Source organism: Phascolarctos cinereus, unplaced genomic scaffold, assembly GCF_003287225.1.
Source record: "Phascolarctos cinereus isolate Bilbo 61053 unplaced genomic scaffold, phaCin_HiC Scaffold_3;HRSCAF=262, whole genome shotgun sequence".
NCBI lineage: Eukaryota > Metazoa > Chordata > Mammalia > Diprotodontia > Phascolarctidae > Phascolarctos > Phascolarctos cinereus.
The window spans coordinates 115666818-115684920 of record NW_027555736.1 but is presented as its reverse complement, the minus strand read 5'-3'; the positions used below and the strand labels follow the sequence as shown (position 1 = coordinate 115684920).

The 18103-nt window shown below is 39.6% G+C and overlaps 1 protein-coding gene across 4 annotated transcripts in view; it reads left to right on the top strand.

Moving 5' to 3' along the window:
- The window catches only part of ARNT2 (aryl hydrocarbon receptor nuclear translocator 2), a 267900-nt gene extending 254721 nt beyond the window's left edge, over positions 1-13179 (top strand). For 3 of the 4 annotated variants that reach the window (XM_078151114.1, XM_078151113.1, XM_020965854.2), the window contains 4 exons: positions 457-595; positions 1787-1952; positions 10198-10334; positions 12331-13179. In XM_078151114.1, the coding sequence (XP_078007240.1) occupies positions 457-595; positions 1787-1952; positions 10198-10334; positions 12331-12429 (541 nt within the window). In that variant the 3' untranslated portion in view covers positions 12430-13179. The remainder of the gene's footprint in view (positions 1-456; positions 596-1786; positions 1953-10197; positions 10335-12330) is intronic. The other variant, XM_078151115.1, reaches the window with a different exon arrangement.
- The last annotated feature ends 4924 nt before the right edge of the window (positions 13180-18103 follow it).

Below are 18103 nucleotides of genomic sequence, written 5' to 3'. Positions count from 1 at the left end.
TTCTAACATCGTATTTGAACTCAGGTCTTCCTGCCTCCAGGCCCAGTGCTTTATCTAGAATATATACCTAGAGAGAAAACCAGTAGAAAAGGAGAAATTGAAGATGCTACAGGAGGGGATAAATCAACATATCAAGTCAACAAGCATTTATTAAGTACCTATTTTATGCCAGGCACTCAATACAAACAAAGGTGGAAGAGAAGTTCAGGCACTCAAGAAGACCACACTCTAATGGATAAGCTTGGAACAAGGTGACCTAAGGGTTGGAGAAGGATAGAATCTGTGTCATCTCCCTCCTTGGAACTCTGTGATCCAAAAAAATAGAAAACAGATTCTGGACGTGATCATACATTGGGGACTGTCATGATGCACTAGTCAGCTGAAATCATGTTACTGGTATTATTATTATTAGTCATGATAGTTCCCCCACATGAGTTTTATTTTCTTCCTTTCTAGCTCTTCAGTAGTTCACGTACCTGGGGTCAATGATATCCAGTCCTCTTCGTCAACAGGCCAAAATATGACGCAAATTTCTCGTCAGATAAATCAGAGTCAAGTTGCCTGGACTGGGAGTCGTCCGCCATTTCCTGGACAGGTATGGTGATTCATAAGGAAACTGGTATGGTCAGCCAAGAGTCTGTATTCTCTATAATTGACATTGTTCCTGAGGATTGAATATGGTCTGACTCATTCCCTCTCCCTTTGAAACTTGGACAGCTAGATTAGCATTATTAGTGATCATGATATCTGTATTTTTTTTCCCTTAATGAAATCCAGGGTTAACCAATCAGAACATAGAATGCTTTTAATCACATCACCCCTTTTCCCAAATAAAAGGCAACAATTGACTGCCTCACTTAAGTACATTTCATCATCTGGTTACCCGCCAGACTTTATTTGGAGATTAATTCCAATTCAGTATGTAGATTCTCAACACCATCATTTTTTTGTTTTACAGTACCTAAGTACAGCTACTGCTTTAACCTTCAGCAGCTATTCTGATGTTATGTTATTTTGGGGAGTTTAAAGAAACAAGTCAGTACTGCAGAGGCATTAGCATTCTATGAACAAGTCTCTGCCCCTCAGTTAAGTCCTCTGAACCTTCTATATGTAAAAATAGCTGTCTCTTGAGTATGATGTGAGGGCCAGTTAGCCCACTTGATCTTTCTTACTGAAAAGTCTTCACCTCCCCCCCTTAGATGGCTGTGAGGAACTGTAAGTAATTATATTATTAACTGTTTTGAGCTCTTAATAGGAAAAAAAAAGCACCAGTGTCATCACAACCAAGGTAAATGTAATGTTAAAGCATTTACCCAAGCCATTTTTTTGAAATGGCTTCTTTGCCTTCCTTTGGCCATGAAGAATTGTCCTAGTGTTACCATTCTTCTTTCAGCGTAGCAGTAATAGGAAGCCAGCGAGCCACTGAGCAAATAAAGGGGGTCTTCTTCTACAACTAGCTGGGTGAAGCCTTTGTGCTGCCTTGCTAGATGTTAAATTGATGCTGTCCATCTGAGCTGGTGCCTCAAAAAAGCATTCATTCTCCTTTGCTGCTCAGCCAGTGGTGTATGTTTAGATATTAACTGTCTCTTTCCCTAAATGCCTGTGGCAGTAAGTGCAGATCTCTAGATGTCAAAAATGTTTGAGGTTGGCAGAATCCGTGAAGCATTGCTCTGTTCGACACTGGCATTACACCTGCTAGTCTCTAGTGATGTAGGTCTACCAGAAGGTATAAAATAAGGAGAACTTTGTGATGTTTTTGGTTTGTTTTCTTTGTGCGGTGGCTTAGCAAATCCCATCGCAGTCCAGCAAGACTCAGTCTTCTCCCTTTGGGATCGGGACCAGCCATACCTACCCAGCCGACCCATCCTCCTACAGTCCTCTCTCCAGTCCAGCCACTTCTTCACCCAGTGGGAACGCCTACTCCAGCCTCGCGAACAGGACCTCGGGGTTTGGTAGGTTGGAAATGATTTGCTGTGAGGAGCTACAAAAGCAGAATCTTTCCTGAATATATTCTCACCAGTGCCTTTGCCCCTCTAATGCCAAGTGGTTGTGGAATGTTCCCTTTAAGTTTGGAAGAAGCTTCTAATGAGGCTACTTTTCAACCTGCAGTGTTATTTAGAAATTTGATCTTGGGACTCCTGTCCTGGTAATTTGAGTTCTTCTCCTTTCTGGAGGTTGCAAAATGTCTCCCTATGTAATAGTGGGTTTTATTTAGAAGGGTCTTATAAGCAATTAACTGCCCGTTCTGGTGCATTTCCCAGAGGCCCTTGCCACATAGATCACGTTTCATTTTAAAATAAATTTCCCCAATGTCTTTCCCAAGGGAAGACTTTTGCCTTTGCTGGCAGTGAGAAAGTAGGAAGGAATCAGTTAATCTGTTGGGTGAGAAGCCCAAAGTGATGCCCAAGCTTCCTAAATGCTATAGACACCTTCATGACAAGGCATTTATCTAATGAACCTATTATCCTAAAGGGAGAGGCAGTGTGGCATATAGGATAAGGTCAAGACCTGGGTTCAAGACACATACAAGCTATATGACCTCATATGAGCAAGTCACTTAACATCTCAGTGCCCTGGGGAACTCTCTAAGACTCTAAGTTGCAGACTAGGTGCTGTTCTGCATCTGTAGAGGCAGTTTCCACGCCAGGAGTCCCCTACACTAATGAATTGATGGGAAGCTATGGCATAAAACTATAAAAATCTGTCTGACATAAAAATGCAAAAGTTCTGAGACCATGTCAGGCATTTGGACTTGATTTCATTGTCATCTGATTAAAAACACTCTAATTCCCTCAAGAGAAAATGTTTACTTATCGGTAGTAACCCCATTATTGCTTTTAATAGCACGATTCAGTATCATTGAGTACAGCATCTCTTGACGCCAATCCAAGACTGGCTGGTTTGTTTGTTTGGTTGCTTTTTACCCTCATGAATTCAGATGCTTATCCAACTATTAATCTTATTACTTGTAATACAAGACTCACATATGTGGAACAAAACAAAAGAACCCTCATCTTGATATGAAACTCGGCAAAGTTTGGGTAAATGGCTTTGCCCCTGTAAAGAGGCTATGGGGATAGCGCCTCCCTAAGAATTTCAAGTATTTCAGTCTGTGGGCATTTTTTTAAGCTTGAATTCACATCACCAAATAGTTGAATTCCAGAAGCCATCCTGTGCTAGGGATGGGAGTTGTTAACTAAATTTGCTTCTTTCCTATAGTAACTTTGCATATTCTTGCTTTAACACATGCTTGGACCCATCTTGGTTCACCATTTGTGGGGGGAAAAGGTCCATTGGGTAAGTGAAAAACTTCAGGGATCATTTTACAGGCTAAATGGAGGCTGACAAAGATTCAGTAGGCTTTCCTTTAAAGTTCAGAGGCAAAAGTGGGTGAGGCACCTCTTGCATTTTATCCCAGGACTAGCTATAGTTTACTGCCTGTTTGCACATGGCAGGCCAAAACAGAAGGTAAGGGGGCAGGACTACTCACATACCCCACTATCTTGGGAGATTTTTTTTTAACATCTGCCTGTTATCCTTTCATTGAATAAATGACAAATAGCTAAGTGGAAATGAAGAAAAAATGAATATCAACTATAACTAGGCATATATGGAAGAGAGAGCATGGGAGGCAATCTAGCATAGTGTATATGGAGCCAGGAAGATGTGGCTGCAAGTCCTGTCTCTGAGGCATGCTGTCTGGGTGACCTTAGGCAAGGTCACTTGGCCTCTCAATACTTGATGCAACCTTTTAGGATTGTAAGTAGCAAAGAAGGTACCAACCTGTCCTGATAGAGGAAGTTCTTTGCTAGGAACTCATACTATCAAAATCTGAGGTCCAGTCCCTTTCCCTACCTCTATGTACAAGCATACTCACAAGCACACTTATACACACACACACACACACACACACACACACACACACACAAAATAAAGCAGAGTTCAACAGGCAGATTCTTAATGCAACTCTCTTATAGGTATCAGACATTCTGAAAAACCATCAGTGCCTTTTTCAGGATGTTTTATATTTTTTAATAAAAATGAGAAGCAGTACAATCTCTAAGTGCTTCTATTGATAAACAGCACTTACAACTACTCCCTACCCATGTATGATGTACACACACAATGTGTATCCATACTGATTGGGCTAACCAGTGATAATTCTGAAGAAATGTGTAGGTCAACTATGGGGCATGGTTCAGGGGTGGCAAACCTACAGCCTAGAGGCCACATGTGGCCTTCTGGGTCCTTGGGTGCACCTTTTTGAATGAGTCCAAGTTTTACAGAACAAATCCTTTTATTAAGGGGATTTGTTCTGTGAAATTTTGATTCAGTCAAAGGGCCACACTTGAGGACCTAGAAGGCCATATACGGCCTTGAGGCCGCAGGTTCCCCACCCCTTGTTTAGGTGATAAAGAATGCCATGGCCTACCAGCTTATACCCCTCAATAACCTACATTCAGTAGCACATGACAAATAGTCCAAAAGGTACCAGAAACAAAAACTAAAGTGAGATGAAGATGATTCACTTCTCTCTGACTAATGGCCATGCAGAATTTTCCTCTGGTCCAGTAAACCAAGGATGTTTTTCACATGACAATTGCCCAAATGCCAGCTAGTTGGCAGTTAATGCGGTAAGTTAAAAGAAAAACAAAATGAACATTCACTAGACCCCTCTGGAGAGTTTTTGTGGGAATAGTAAAAATCATACAATTAAGGGGGAGAGGACTTGATTTATAGCATCTTTGATTAGTGAAATTGAAACTGAATTTTTATAATCCTGATTTATTTCTCAGCCTTTTAAGAGTTAGCTCTGGGACTCTATAGGCAAATGTCCCCTCTTAGTTCTAAGTCAGGCAGTGTTGACTTCAGCTATATAACCTTTCATTGTGAAGCCTCCCAGTCAGAACCATTTTGTTTGAATATGAGATTTCTATAGAAACCTAGCACTATGCCAAATGGCCCATCCAACCCCCAAAGAACTAAATTTTCCCAGCTAGCTATTGGAATAAATCCATGGAAGAGCTTGCCATTGAGACTAAGTCTAGAAAGAATACCAAAGCCAAATGTGGGGCTAAATAATGTGAATAAGTATCTGCAGAAATCCAATGAATTCTAAATAGCCTAAATATATAAAGTATAAATATCTTGGTGAATTATTTAACCAAAAGTAAAATAATAAACTATTTATACTTAATGGGCCTTTGGGGTCTGGGATGTGTGTGTGTGTGTGGAAGTGGGAGGGGGGTTATAAGACCTGTCTATTGATGCTAAATTTTTTAAGATAATCTTCCATTTTTAGATATGGCTCTTGGAAAGTTTCTGATCTTTATTAAAAGCACCATTTCTTGCCACATGCCTACTATGAGTTTTATGCCAAGATGGTGTTTGTAGTTAATACTGAGTGCTCACAGAGAGGCAACAAGATATAGTGTATATAGATCTGGCCTGGGAATGTGGAAGACCTGGGTTCAAGTCCCAACTCTGACACATATTGGCTTTGTGACCCTAGACAAGTCACAATTTCTCAATATTCCCATACCATTTTCTAGAACTCTAAGATACAGAGCAAGGGCTGATCCTCATTGTTATAGGTACCCTATACCAATAAAAGGACAGGCCCACTCAAAAAAAGAAGTGAGTGGTGGCCCCTGCCCGTCATCTCTGTTTTGTCATGTGCTGCCACTGCTATTCCACATGGTGACTTCATCCAATTAGATGCAACCAGATGGGATCTCTGAGGGTGAACCTCAGAGATGTGAGCCTTTTAAGAAAGCATTTTTAAAAAATCTCTTTACCATTAGTGGTTGTCAGCAGGATTCCTGAATCAGCTGAATCTCTTGAAAGGGAAACTGTCAGCAAGGGTAAAGTTGCAGTGATTGATCCCAGCTGAAAAAGAAGCATGCCATCTCTCTGCCTCAGCTCCCTGGGATACCGCAAGCCTCCATCGGGATACATTTCTCTCAGTGGGGGTTTATTCTTACCACTGCCTGGTGGAGACACCCAAGATCTGGTATGTTGTTAGGAAATGGTGCTTGAAACTCCATTACAACTTCCAATTGCCTCTCTTTCCATTTTTGCTGATGGAGATGATGACTGATAATTCTTGGAGCCAAAAGGGCAAGTCTGTGTTTTCAGCAGCTCTAGGATAGCTCGATTCTTATTCTGATATTCTGGTAGCAATGTAAGCCAACCAACAAAGGAAGGATGCAGAGCTTCATGAGAAGAAAGAAAGGAGACTGAAGAGAAGGGGTGAGATACAGACGAGACCCCTGAAGAAATGAGAATTCAACTAATTAGAACCTTTAATTGGAATTTTTTTCTCCACTTGGTTTTTGGGAAGAGGCAAATTCTAAGAAAAAAGAACTGATATGAGGCATTTTTCCCCCCCCAAAAAAATAAACTTCCAGGGCACATTCACCTGAGCCTTTTATACTTTATCGGCAGAATTGTCAGGTTATAATTGAGTTTCAGAATAATGGCCCTGGAGCACCTTATTATACCACAGAATCAAAGATTATTTTTGCTCTTCTATATTTAATAATTTTTCAACAAGGATTAAAACCAAAAGGGGTTTCCTGCTTTACTAGGAACTTGGAAGTACTTTATTGACCTTTAAGTGGTACGTACATGTTATTATTAATAGCCAGAACACCCCATCCCCTCACTGGTTATAGTTAATTGAGATTTTGCTTATTTGTATGTGTAAACATAAATGGATGTGCATATATGTGTGTCTATGTGTATATATATATATATATATATATATATACACACACACACATTATATAATATGTTAATATATGTTAACATATACACATGTGTTAACGTATATACACTTGTGTGCAACAAAATCTCAATTAACTGTAGCCACAACCAGGTATTTCATATAGAGCTATGAGGTATTCTGGCTAATGATTAATAATAATAATAATAATAATAAAATATAGAACAAATATATATAATATATATAACAAAATCTCAATTAACTATATATATATATACATACATATGTGTGTATGTGCATACATACATATAACCATACATATTTCCACAAAGATTTAAAAGAAGGGCATTTGGGACAGGAAAATGCTTTCCAGAAACACCACGAATGTTCTGGTTTAAGATAAAATTCTTAAGTATTTCTGATGACTGGTCATTTTGTTGATGTTCATGCTCCCTCTGCTGTCACAGAGTACAACCCCTCCAAAGTCTCAATAAACAGTCTTCTTGAATGGCTATTGCCAAAGAAAGTCATCATCTGTAACCATAGTCAAGTTGCAGGCCTTGTCTAGCAATCCCTTTGCAGCTGATGGTCACCAAATGTTAATGCACTTACAATCCCTGGGCACTTTATAGAGATTTTTAATACTGTACTCTTGTGAGATGTACCATCTGTATCTGACCCATCCTTGGTCTTGGAATGTCTGTCCCAGCATACCTAAGTGACACCTAGTCTACATGCGTAGAAAGGGGAGTTACTAGTAAGTATTCATACTGCTGCATAGATCTCATTAGGCTGAATTCCGACTGCTTTGTATCCATTTGCCCTGAATGTGAATTCTGTGTAACTCAAAGACCCAATGTGGTTCTTCCTCCTGAAAAACAGATCAGTAAAGATACAGGCTGGGGGGTTGTTGTGGATAGAGCACCGGCCCTGGACTCAGGAGAACCTGAGGCAAATCTGGCCTCAGACACTTAACACTCACTAGCTGTGTGACGCTGGGCAAGTCACTTAACCCCAATTGCCTAATTAAAAAAAAAAAAGATACAGGTTAGTGCAGCAAGGTAGCACAGTGGATAGAGCACTGGGCTTGGAATCAGAAAAACTCATCTTCATGAGTTCAAACCTGGCCTCAGACACTTGCTGTGTGACCTGGGAAAGTCAATTGCCTTAGTTCTTCATCTGTAAAATGCGCTGGAGAAGGAAATGGCAAACCACTCGAGTAGCTTTGCCAAGAAAATCCCAAATGGAGTCACAAAGAATTGGACATGACTGAACAACGAAGATACAGGTTGGGGCATCCAGAATTCTGGGAACATCTTCAAATTCTGTAATAATGAAGTGCTGTTCGCCATAGCATAACTCTATCCCACTAGCAAACAGCAACAGGGGGGCTGATTGTGCCACATTTAGTCCTGATTAGTGGAAATAATGAACCCTATGAAGTATTCACACGTATTCAGATTCTCACTATTTCAAATTATAACTATGTTAAATATATTCACTGATTCCAGCCCCGTAGATAAATGCAGTGGGAATTCAAATAATAATTCTACTTCAGGATATTATTCACAGTAAATGGTGTGCTTTATCTCTCCCTCCCCTAATATGACCAGGCCTAACTGGGGGAGAATCAGAACCAGACCTTTTGAAATACTTCAGTTGTCTGAAAGAGCAAGCAAGGTTATGGACATGAGATAGTATTATGGGAAAAATCATTAAAGCTTACCATATACTCTTTAGTGAAAATCACTTTGCATAAATGATGGTAAAGTTCTGTTGTATTAGGGTAAGTGAATGGCCATAAATTAGTCTAGATAAAGTATAGCCTCTGTTGAGTTTTAGAATGCTTTTAGTACTATGGTTACTATTTAGTAATCTGTAACTACCAGTGATAGGCTAAGTAAGAAATCAAAACAGTTCCTATAGTCAATGTTGGTTTATCAGGATACGACTGTGTATTTCTTTTTTCCTGAACATTTTCCATCCTTATCCAAAATTGACAATGTCCATGATCCAGATATTGTATACATTGCTTATTGACATCAATTGGAGCAATGCAGTGGATGCATCTGGCTGATGTGTGCCTACAGAGTGACAGCCTAATGTCTTGAAACCATTATTATGATGTTTTGAACTGGTAGAAAAAAAGTCATGATTCTTTTTAATGTGGTTGAAAGTTTGAAAATAAACCAGCAGTTCCTGGTGGAATTAAAAAAAAAAGTTTACCTAAAATTTTTATTGTACTACTTCTCCATCAGGTATTCTTTAAAAAATAATACAAGAGCTGATTTACCTTGAATCAGCAGATTTGCTTTCAAATGACCTTAAAAGTTTACTTGCTCCTTTTAATTTGTAAGCATGACCTTCTGGTCTGTGTAATGGCAAAATTGCTGTCCTATATCCGAACTAATCGGTACCGGATCAGATAAGTGCTATATTTATTTATGCCTCATTTGCTACCAAAAAAATCTGAGATTGTTTAGAAAGAAAAAATATTGAATTGACTAGAAATACTAAGAATTTTTTTAAAAAAGAATTATTCAAGAGGCGCATAAGAAGTAAGTTAAGATGTTATAAGGCATTAGAGAAGAAGGTAATTCCTGTATTTGGATATCAAATTTGTCTCTAAACTTCCTGGAAGCTAAGGAAGAAAGGGAAAAACAGGGTTACATCATTCTCACTGATGGACAAGAGACACTCATTACAAAGCCATTTACAGAAACAAATTCTCTTGGGGCCAAGTTCAAGGATAAATTTACTGGGTGGGTCTTTGTAGAGGGGACATTGCATAACATAGTAGACAGTTCCATCCACTATGAGAAACAAAGAAATGCTACTGGAATTGATTTTGCTCGTCTTAATTCTCTTTGAAAAGGTACAGGGAAATTGTTACCTTGGCAGGACAGACTTACCTATGAAGTAACAGCTGATTCAGGAGACAGTGTGGTCTGTGGTTCATTTTGTTTCTCAATCATAGCCCAAAATTCAGCTCTGGTCGAGGATACTTACAACCCTGGGAGTATCTGGGGATCCAGTTTGAAAGTGACTTTTTCACGACTCATGATAAATACATTGCCACAGACAGTACTAATGAACGTGCCTGTTAGGTGTCACAGCAGATGATCAATGGGCAACCAAGATTTAAGCCATTCTATTAGACTGACAGGTGGTCTCCAGAGCAGGAATATAACAGGGCACTGGGAGGAAGTATTGCCTTCCTTATCTCATGAATGCATAGAGGGTTTCTCTTTCTCCCCAGCCCATCTGCCACCTGAGTGCTCAATTTCATCATCTTTTTTTTTAAACCAGAGAGAAAGAGAATCTCTTTTACGTGCCAAGTATATAAGCTGAATTCTAGGTGAACTATTTTTTTCAGATTTGTCAGAGACACTAGAGCTGAAGTAGTTCTTAGAGATCTCAGATCTTTAGTATCCATTTTAAAGAAACTGTCCTGCATCGGAATCTTTCAGCTGAAAGTGGACAAAGTAGCGGGCAGTTTCAAGGGAGGCCTTCAGAGGTCTGGTCGCAGTGGCAAAACCAGCATCATAATCAGCAGAGCAGTGACCAACATTCACATCAGCAGCCCAATCAGACTGAAGTATTCCAGGTAAATAGAGTACCGTCTCGTAGGTATCGAATACTTTTATCTGCTTCCTATTACCCTTTTCCTTGCCGCAGCATTCAAGTTTTTCCTTGTCCTGGTACAAGACCATAACTCTGCCCTTTGATTAAAAAGGAATTGAAGGGGAGGGGAGAGTTCCAGAATCCCAAAGCTAGAGGAGACAAATCTCCAGTTATTTTTGTACTTAACATGAATTCATTAAACATTGCTATAACAGAATAAACCTTTAAATCTACTCTGGGTCAAAAGAGGAAATGCTTCTAATTTCTATGAGTTTCATGAGGGTAAGGGTGGTGTCTTATCTAAACTTCATATGTCCCCAGCACCCTGAACATGGTAGATCCTTAATGAATATTTGTTATGACTGAGAATATGTTCAGAATCTCAGAAGTCACCAATATGACAAAGTAAAATTCTTACATGTGAAAGTAAATGTCAATTATACCCCATGTACAGTAATCTACAATCTTGCTTGACTTCTGCAGGCTTCTTTCAGCTTTAATCACCTCCAGCAGCTAGTACCCGTCCACCCTGGGAGGAGCTCACATTTCTTCTCTCTTCACTAGAGATGAAGAGTTCTAGCCCCATCCAGTCTTTTGCTTTTTTTTTCTAACCAAGGTAATCATACTGCAGTCTGATTAGTTTGTCACTGAGGCATCTTTTCCATGGGTTGGCTGCCCCATCACTTGTGCCCAGGGTGGACTTGACCTGGCTTTCTGGATGTTGCCCCACCACCTTGCGGTATAACCCAGCTAAATGGTGATCTCTCCTTTCTGATTTCAATGAGGCTACTTACAAAAATAACAACCCCCCCAAAAAAAAAGCTCCAGAAGGTTCAAGCAGGTAAGATGAACTTTGTATCTTTTCCTAAGTAGTATAAATAGCACTCATCCCAACCCTGCCTTCCCTAATATTAGGACCAAGCCTTTTTGTTACCCATTTCATCTCTTAGTCTCCTTTTTGGCATGGTCTGGCCTTAGCTGGATAATATACCCTGTCCTCATCGATACCCTCTACAGCAGTAAAAAGGAAAAAATCCTTTGAGTTGGGGCATCCTACCTATCCAGATCTCTTACTCTCTCTCCTTTTTTAATCTTTTATAGACTGTAGTAAAATGATTTGCGTACTGATGAGGCCATGGGTTTCCAGAACTATATCCCTTCCTCTGTCAACTACTCAGGTTCCCTTTTCCATTATTAGCTATGCTACTCAGTGTCCCTACGGATGAATGTTTATGGCTACAGTTGCTTTTACTATCATGAAAAGGCAGCAGTTTCATCTTACATGTACAGAGTACCCAGCTATCATACCAGGTCTTTTGCAAGCATTTCCTTAGCTGTCAAAGGGGGTTATCCTTTGTGCTTCCAAGGTAAACCCTTACCCTCCTCCAATGGATCTCGAAGCACTTGACCAACATTAAATCTCACCACAGCCCTGTGAAGAATATACATGTTTCTGTCCCCATTTTCTACATGGGTAAACTGAGGCACAGAGAAGTTAACTGATTTGTTTGAAACTAAATACAATAAAGCTGGAAGCAGAATTTGCCCACTGTAATCATTTTTCACATAAATAAAACATAGATTGTATCCTATAATCTTCTGCTAGCCCTTTCCCTTTACATGTCTGTTGCTTTGTGAGTGTCCACAATATACAATATACACAGACTACCCTGAATTTTGTGCCTTCCTCTCAACTTAAAATTGAACCTGTTCATGTAGACTAGTTGTATATACCTATCCATAGTGATGCTCTTAAATGAAAAGTGTTTCCACTTTTCCACTGTGGAAGGAGAATCCATAGCAATCCATAGAAAACCATAGTCTGATCTGAATTTTTCAGAGATTTGTGGAGCAATTCCAGGTTGTGCCACTTAGAAAAATGAACCTGAGCATATCTGGCAGGCTGGCCTCCTGGGATCTGCCCAGTTCTTTACCAAGTAACCCAGCTTTGTCCTTGGCTTTTTTCCCTTCTTCTGCAGGACATGCTACCGATGCCAGGAGACCCAACCCAAGGAACAGGCAATTATAATATTGAAGACTTTGCTGATTTAGGCATGTTCCCACCATTTTCTGAGTAACATCCAAAAGGAAAAACAATAAAAAGAAGAAGAAATCTCCCTCTACCCAGCGCCATTCTGTGAAACCATCTCCATTGTGCTTGGGGCCTGGCTTTGTCAGTGTTTTGTTACCATATGACCCACCAAGAAAGGGATCTAATTTCTTGTATTCCAGTAGAAATTCCCTCATCTTAGCGCTCACCTGTAATCTGCATTACTAGTGCCTGGGCTTCTCTATGGCTGTCAGATATGGTACTCTGGGAAGTGGTAGAAATATTTTTTTAATTTCATCTTATTTTATTTTGCCTCAGAAGTGAGTTTTATAGGGTTCTTCACATTGGAATGTGAACCACCTCTGAATAGACGCTTTGGGTATTTTTTAAAAAACAATCAGTGATAAATTTAGTCAAGGCCCAAAGGAGAGGTCAGGTAACACCCAGTGCTAAGACCTACTATCAGGACAGTAAAAACCATGTTAACATACTGCTTTCTAAACTTCTGTTTGGCAAGGGGGGGTGGGGATGGGAAAGAGCAGAGATTGTTTCTTTATGCTATCTGCCATGCTGTTTTAGCTCATTTTAAAGATGAGGAGCAAAAGCCGTTAACAGGGGCCAGATGAAGCTCGAGCCTTTTCCTTTGCCTTGCTCAAAACAACTAAATTTGAATGTGTGTACATCTTAGTGCCATTTGTATATTTTGTGCTGTGTGAAGTGAATTTCCTGTTCTGGTAGATTCATTTTTACATTGTGTCTGTCATGTGAGACCAAAGTGGGGAGGGAGGGGGGGGGAAAGGGAGGTGGGTTGGGGGGAGGGGAATGGGAAAGAAGATAGTCCACTGGGAAACATAGCCGTGGTGGTGGATTCTGCATTCCCTGAGCTCAGAAATGTTCTTGCAAATTGATAACTCGCATTCAGTGGGATAGAAACTACATTATCGCATATGCTTATGTTCCTGGTTTTTCACTGATTGTATGACCAAGACCAAGATTTCAATGGTAACCAACTAGAAATCTCCACTAAAGTTACCTCAATAAGAAACTTCTAGAGTTTGATCATCTGACATAGGATGAGGAGTTTTCTTTTTCATGTCGGTTATCCCATTTCCTAACATAAGTGACAACTGTAAGCCACTTGGGATTCTCATAACTCTGTCAGATCCAAATTTGTCTGCAGTGAGAATTTTTACTATTTCTCATATTTATAGTTTGTAGTAAGAGAATCTCTTGCCTCTATCAATAGGATCCCCAAAGGAATAGCTCTGTGCTGAGCACAGACAGCTTCTTTCTGTAAACTAGAAAGCACTGAGTGATGTCACTGATACTGCATCGACCAAAAAGCCTTCCTGAAATACGATCGTTGGAGCTTGGGTTGTCAGGGTCATTGGGGACTCTCTTTCAAGAGAAGTCAATGGTACTTTAAGCTGTGAACTTGACCATGATTCTCTGGTCTGATGTTACCATTTTCCATACAAATCCACTCCAAATATGCAAGCTTTAACTTGAATAAGGATTAACAATCCTAAGGGAAAGTGTCTCCATCAGTTTTTTGCCATGAAGATGGCCTTGAGAGTCAGCTCATCAAGTTGAAATGAATTCCTGTTATTCAAAATGATTTAGCCTCTGCTGCCTCACCCCTGGCAGGGATTTTTCTCATTCTCCAAGCCACAGTATTCCTGTAAAATTGCTCCATTTTTCATCATCAAATTATGCACTATATGTAATTAATACCTGGAGCAGTAGGAAAGCGCTTACACGTGATCATCTCCCCTACTTTTCAGCCTTTTTTTTCCCCTTCAGGACCGTTTTTTTAATAGAGATTTTGGTTTTTGACCTTTGACATAAGAAAGGAATCAAATTATTTCAGCATTTTACATTCTAGTTATTCAGGCATAGCTAATCCCCATTCCCATTTGCATCCTCAATGTGGAAGAATGAAAGAAATATATTAATTCATCACATGGTTAAGACAAAAAGGTTACCATCTAATAGAAAAAACAACACTCAGTTAAGCCTTATGCAGAAATATATGCGTTCTCTTTGAAGTCTCTGAAGACTGAATGAACCAATGATTGTTTAATGAGTCAGTCAAGAAATAGCCTGTGCTTCCCTTCCCCATCCATTCTGGTGAACATAAAAAATTCATGCAATTCTAGGGCTGTCTGGATGCAGAGTGGGCTGAGCTCCCAGGTTAAAAGCAAGGTGGAGATGTATTTAAGATCCTTCCACTGCATTGTCTTATAGAACACTGAGACCTTGTCACTTACAAATCTAAATCATCTGCTCCTATGATTAACCTTGGGGCTGGAGCTTCTATATCCAGAAATGATGGAAGCCTTCAGCCCCTAAGATCTCATACAAATGATGATCTGTGCAAAATGTTTGGCAAAATACTTTCATACCATTAGCCGTCAGTTCACATTCTGAAAATTCATACTGGTTCTATGTTTATATACGTATATGCATATATATACATACATACATACATACATACATATATATATATGTAAACAAAGAGAAAGTGGAAAGATACATGTGACACACATACAGTGACATTTATAACTTAATGCATCTAATTACTTCTTTTGTGCACAATCTGACATCAGGGATCATTATGCTTCTGGTAGAAAAGCAATTCAAATTACTTTCCCTGAACTTCCTGAGTGTCTTACATTCTGACAGAGCCAGACTATCCTGAAATAGCTTCCGCTTGCCTGCACCTGCCCTTTTTCAACCCTGGTAGTTTCAAATATGTAACTAGCCATTGTCATAATACCTTTCAAATAAGGCCTAGGAGCTTTTAGATCAAAATGCAGAGGATCTCTAGTAAAATGAGAAATGAAATAAAACTAAATTGCATTGATGGGTTTTAACATGAAAGGCAAAAACAGATTCATGTTAAAATGTAATCAGTAAACCAGTAAAAGTCTCTTGAGCTGCCTGCTGTGTGCCTAGCACTGTAGGAGGATCTGTAGGAGAATTTAGAATAAGTATCAGACAGGGACCTGCCTTCAGGGAGCTTCCACGTCTCCCTGTCTTACAAAGGTTTCATTCAGTGTTTAGCCAGTTTATTCTTAGGGGCAGGAGACCAGGACTGCAAAAGTAATTGAAATCTAGAAGTAATAAAAGAATCCCATAGATCTAACACTCTTCCATCAAAGCATTTTGTGATGATGAGTAACAAGTCCTATAATACCCCTCTCAGATCTTTAGTTCTATGATAAGGAGTCAAATAGCCTACGCTGAGATATATTATTTTCCAATTTTTCCTACTCACCTACAGAGTAAGGAAATGGCTAAAAAACAATTTTTTTAAAAAGAGGAAGAGCAAAGAACCTAGGTGACTCCCAAGCTGGATAATTAGCTCAGCATTTACCTAAATAAGAACTGAGTATGGGAAAATTAATGTCTGTAATTCCACTGTCATTTCTGTGGCAGTAGAGGAGAACAGAAATAAGAATCAATGTCCCAGCATGCAAAGGAAAAGTACGTACTGCACCATAGTGTCTGATCATTTAGTTTTGAATAGGAAAAAAATCAGTTATTTATCTTTTCCGTGGAGTGTTATATATTTGAAGCAGGGATTCCCCCAGGCTCTATCCCCCAATGTCTGCCAACTCATCCTTCCTCTGTGCCTGAGCAGTGGAATTGATGCTGGGTTTGGTAAAATGAGTGACCTCTTCTAGTCTTTCTATATAGCACAAAGCAAATTTTTTTCCCTTCCCCTATTCTGTAATCTAGATAGATTCCACTTTCTCCTTCTCTTCTCCTACTTTCCTACTTTGTCTTGACTGCTAAATCTTGAATGGCTTTCTTTGAGATAGGCTCAGAAGGGGTAGTTTGTGGGTGACAGCCTATCTCCTGAGAATCAGCAAGAACATTTGATAGGGGCCTCTATAGATGCCATGGTCACTTCCTGGTGACAGTGGAGAGAGCTTGGGAACTATGATTTTGTTGTTGAGTCATTTCAGTCATATCTGACTCTTCATGACCCCATTTGGGGTTTTCTTGGCAAAGAGCTGGAGTAGTTTGCCATTTCCTTCTCTAGCTCATTTCACAGATGAGGAAACTGAGGTAACAGACTTGCTCGGAGTCATACAGCTAGTAAATGTCTGAGGCTGGATTTGGACTCAGAAAAATGAATTCTTCTGACTCCAGGGTTGGCATTCTTTCTGCTATGCCACCTGTGGGACTATGATCACTTCATCAGTAAAGGCGGTGTTTCATGTAAGCACTGGCTTTTAAGCCTGTTTCTGTGTTCTATAGGTTACAAAGGACTGAAAATGCAACCTCAGTCTCCACTTTGCTTATGCATTTATAGTATCTAGAACTGGAAGGAACCTTAGAAGTTACCTGGTCCAAACATTATATTTTATAGATAAGGAAACTGAGGCTCAGAGAAATTAAGTGATTTGCCCAAAGTCAGACAGATAGTAAGTGGTGGAGCCAGGATGCAACTCAAGGTTCTTTAACCCCAAAAATCAGTATTCTTCTGGAGTTATCTGTGGCATTTCAGTTGCCTAGGTTGTTTTCTTCAGGAATTGCTATTGACAATGGGCAGGCAGTGTTAAAAGCCCATGGAATTCACATTTGGGAGCTTGTGTTTTTCCTGATGAGTTAGTTGTTATCAAGTTGTAAGACAAAAATAGGGAATCAACTTTGCATATTGCCCTGTTCCCAGTCACCAAAAGGGATCACGTTCAAGTCTGCGTATCCGGCAGTAAAGGAGAATGAGTTCGTTTATTTTTCATTCAGTATCTCTTGCCAGAAGGAAAGACTAGTGGAAAATGTGCAGAGCCAATGACTACTTTCTACTTGTGGCAAAGGCATTTTGCAACAATTACAGTGTTTTCCATGAAATGAGTATGAACCAGTAACTTAATATGTTGGCTTTGCCAAGTTACAATGTCAAATAGGTGTGTAGGGGGCAGAGACCACTTTTAATTTTCCCAGGTGATGATTTTATTAGAGACAGGATCCTATTTGCTGATGTGGCCTGATGAGCAAAGGGAATGATATGACTTACTGAAGCCATGGCTTCCCACACCCCAGAATTAAGCTTGCATGGGTAATATGCCTATCACTACAACTACCACCCTCCTTTCCTGAAAAGTCCATCCTGAAACTGTACATACATTTTGCAGTCCTGCCTTTGTCAGCAATTGTTTTGGGGGCACAGTACCACATGGTATGGGATTTACCCAATTGCTCTAACATATATTTTTATACATAAGTGTATGCTTTTTGGAAAGTAAAGACTGCCCCTGAATTATAAATGCCTTATCAGTGTCATGCTGCCTTTGCAATGGTTGAGCTCGGGTTGATTTCCAAGGATTTGGGTGAATCTCATTTTCTAAGTCATCAATTTAAGGTTTCATGGACTGCAAGGACATGGGACATCTCTATATTCCTTTTTTTGAAAAACAAAAATCAAGAAGCCCCAGACTGGCTTCAGGGGACAAGTTAAGCACTTAATTAGTTCTCTGGTTAAATTCTTCATATGGATGTGAATTGTGCTGTGGATGAAATGTGCTTTGTACTTCTTGAATGTTCTATATTTATGACTAACAGTTATAAAGTCATTTGTGTAAATGTGTAACTAATAACTGACTTTTTAAAGTTCATTACAATAAAAAAAATCATCAGCTGTGATTATTTGAGTGACCCTTATTTTGAAATTGGCCAATACTTATTCCGTC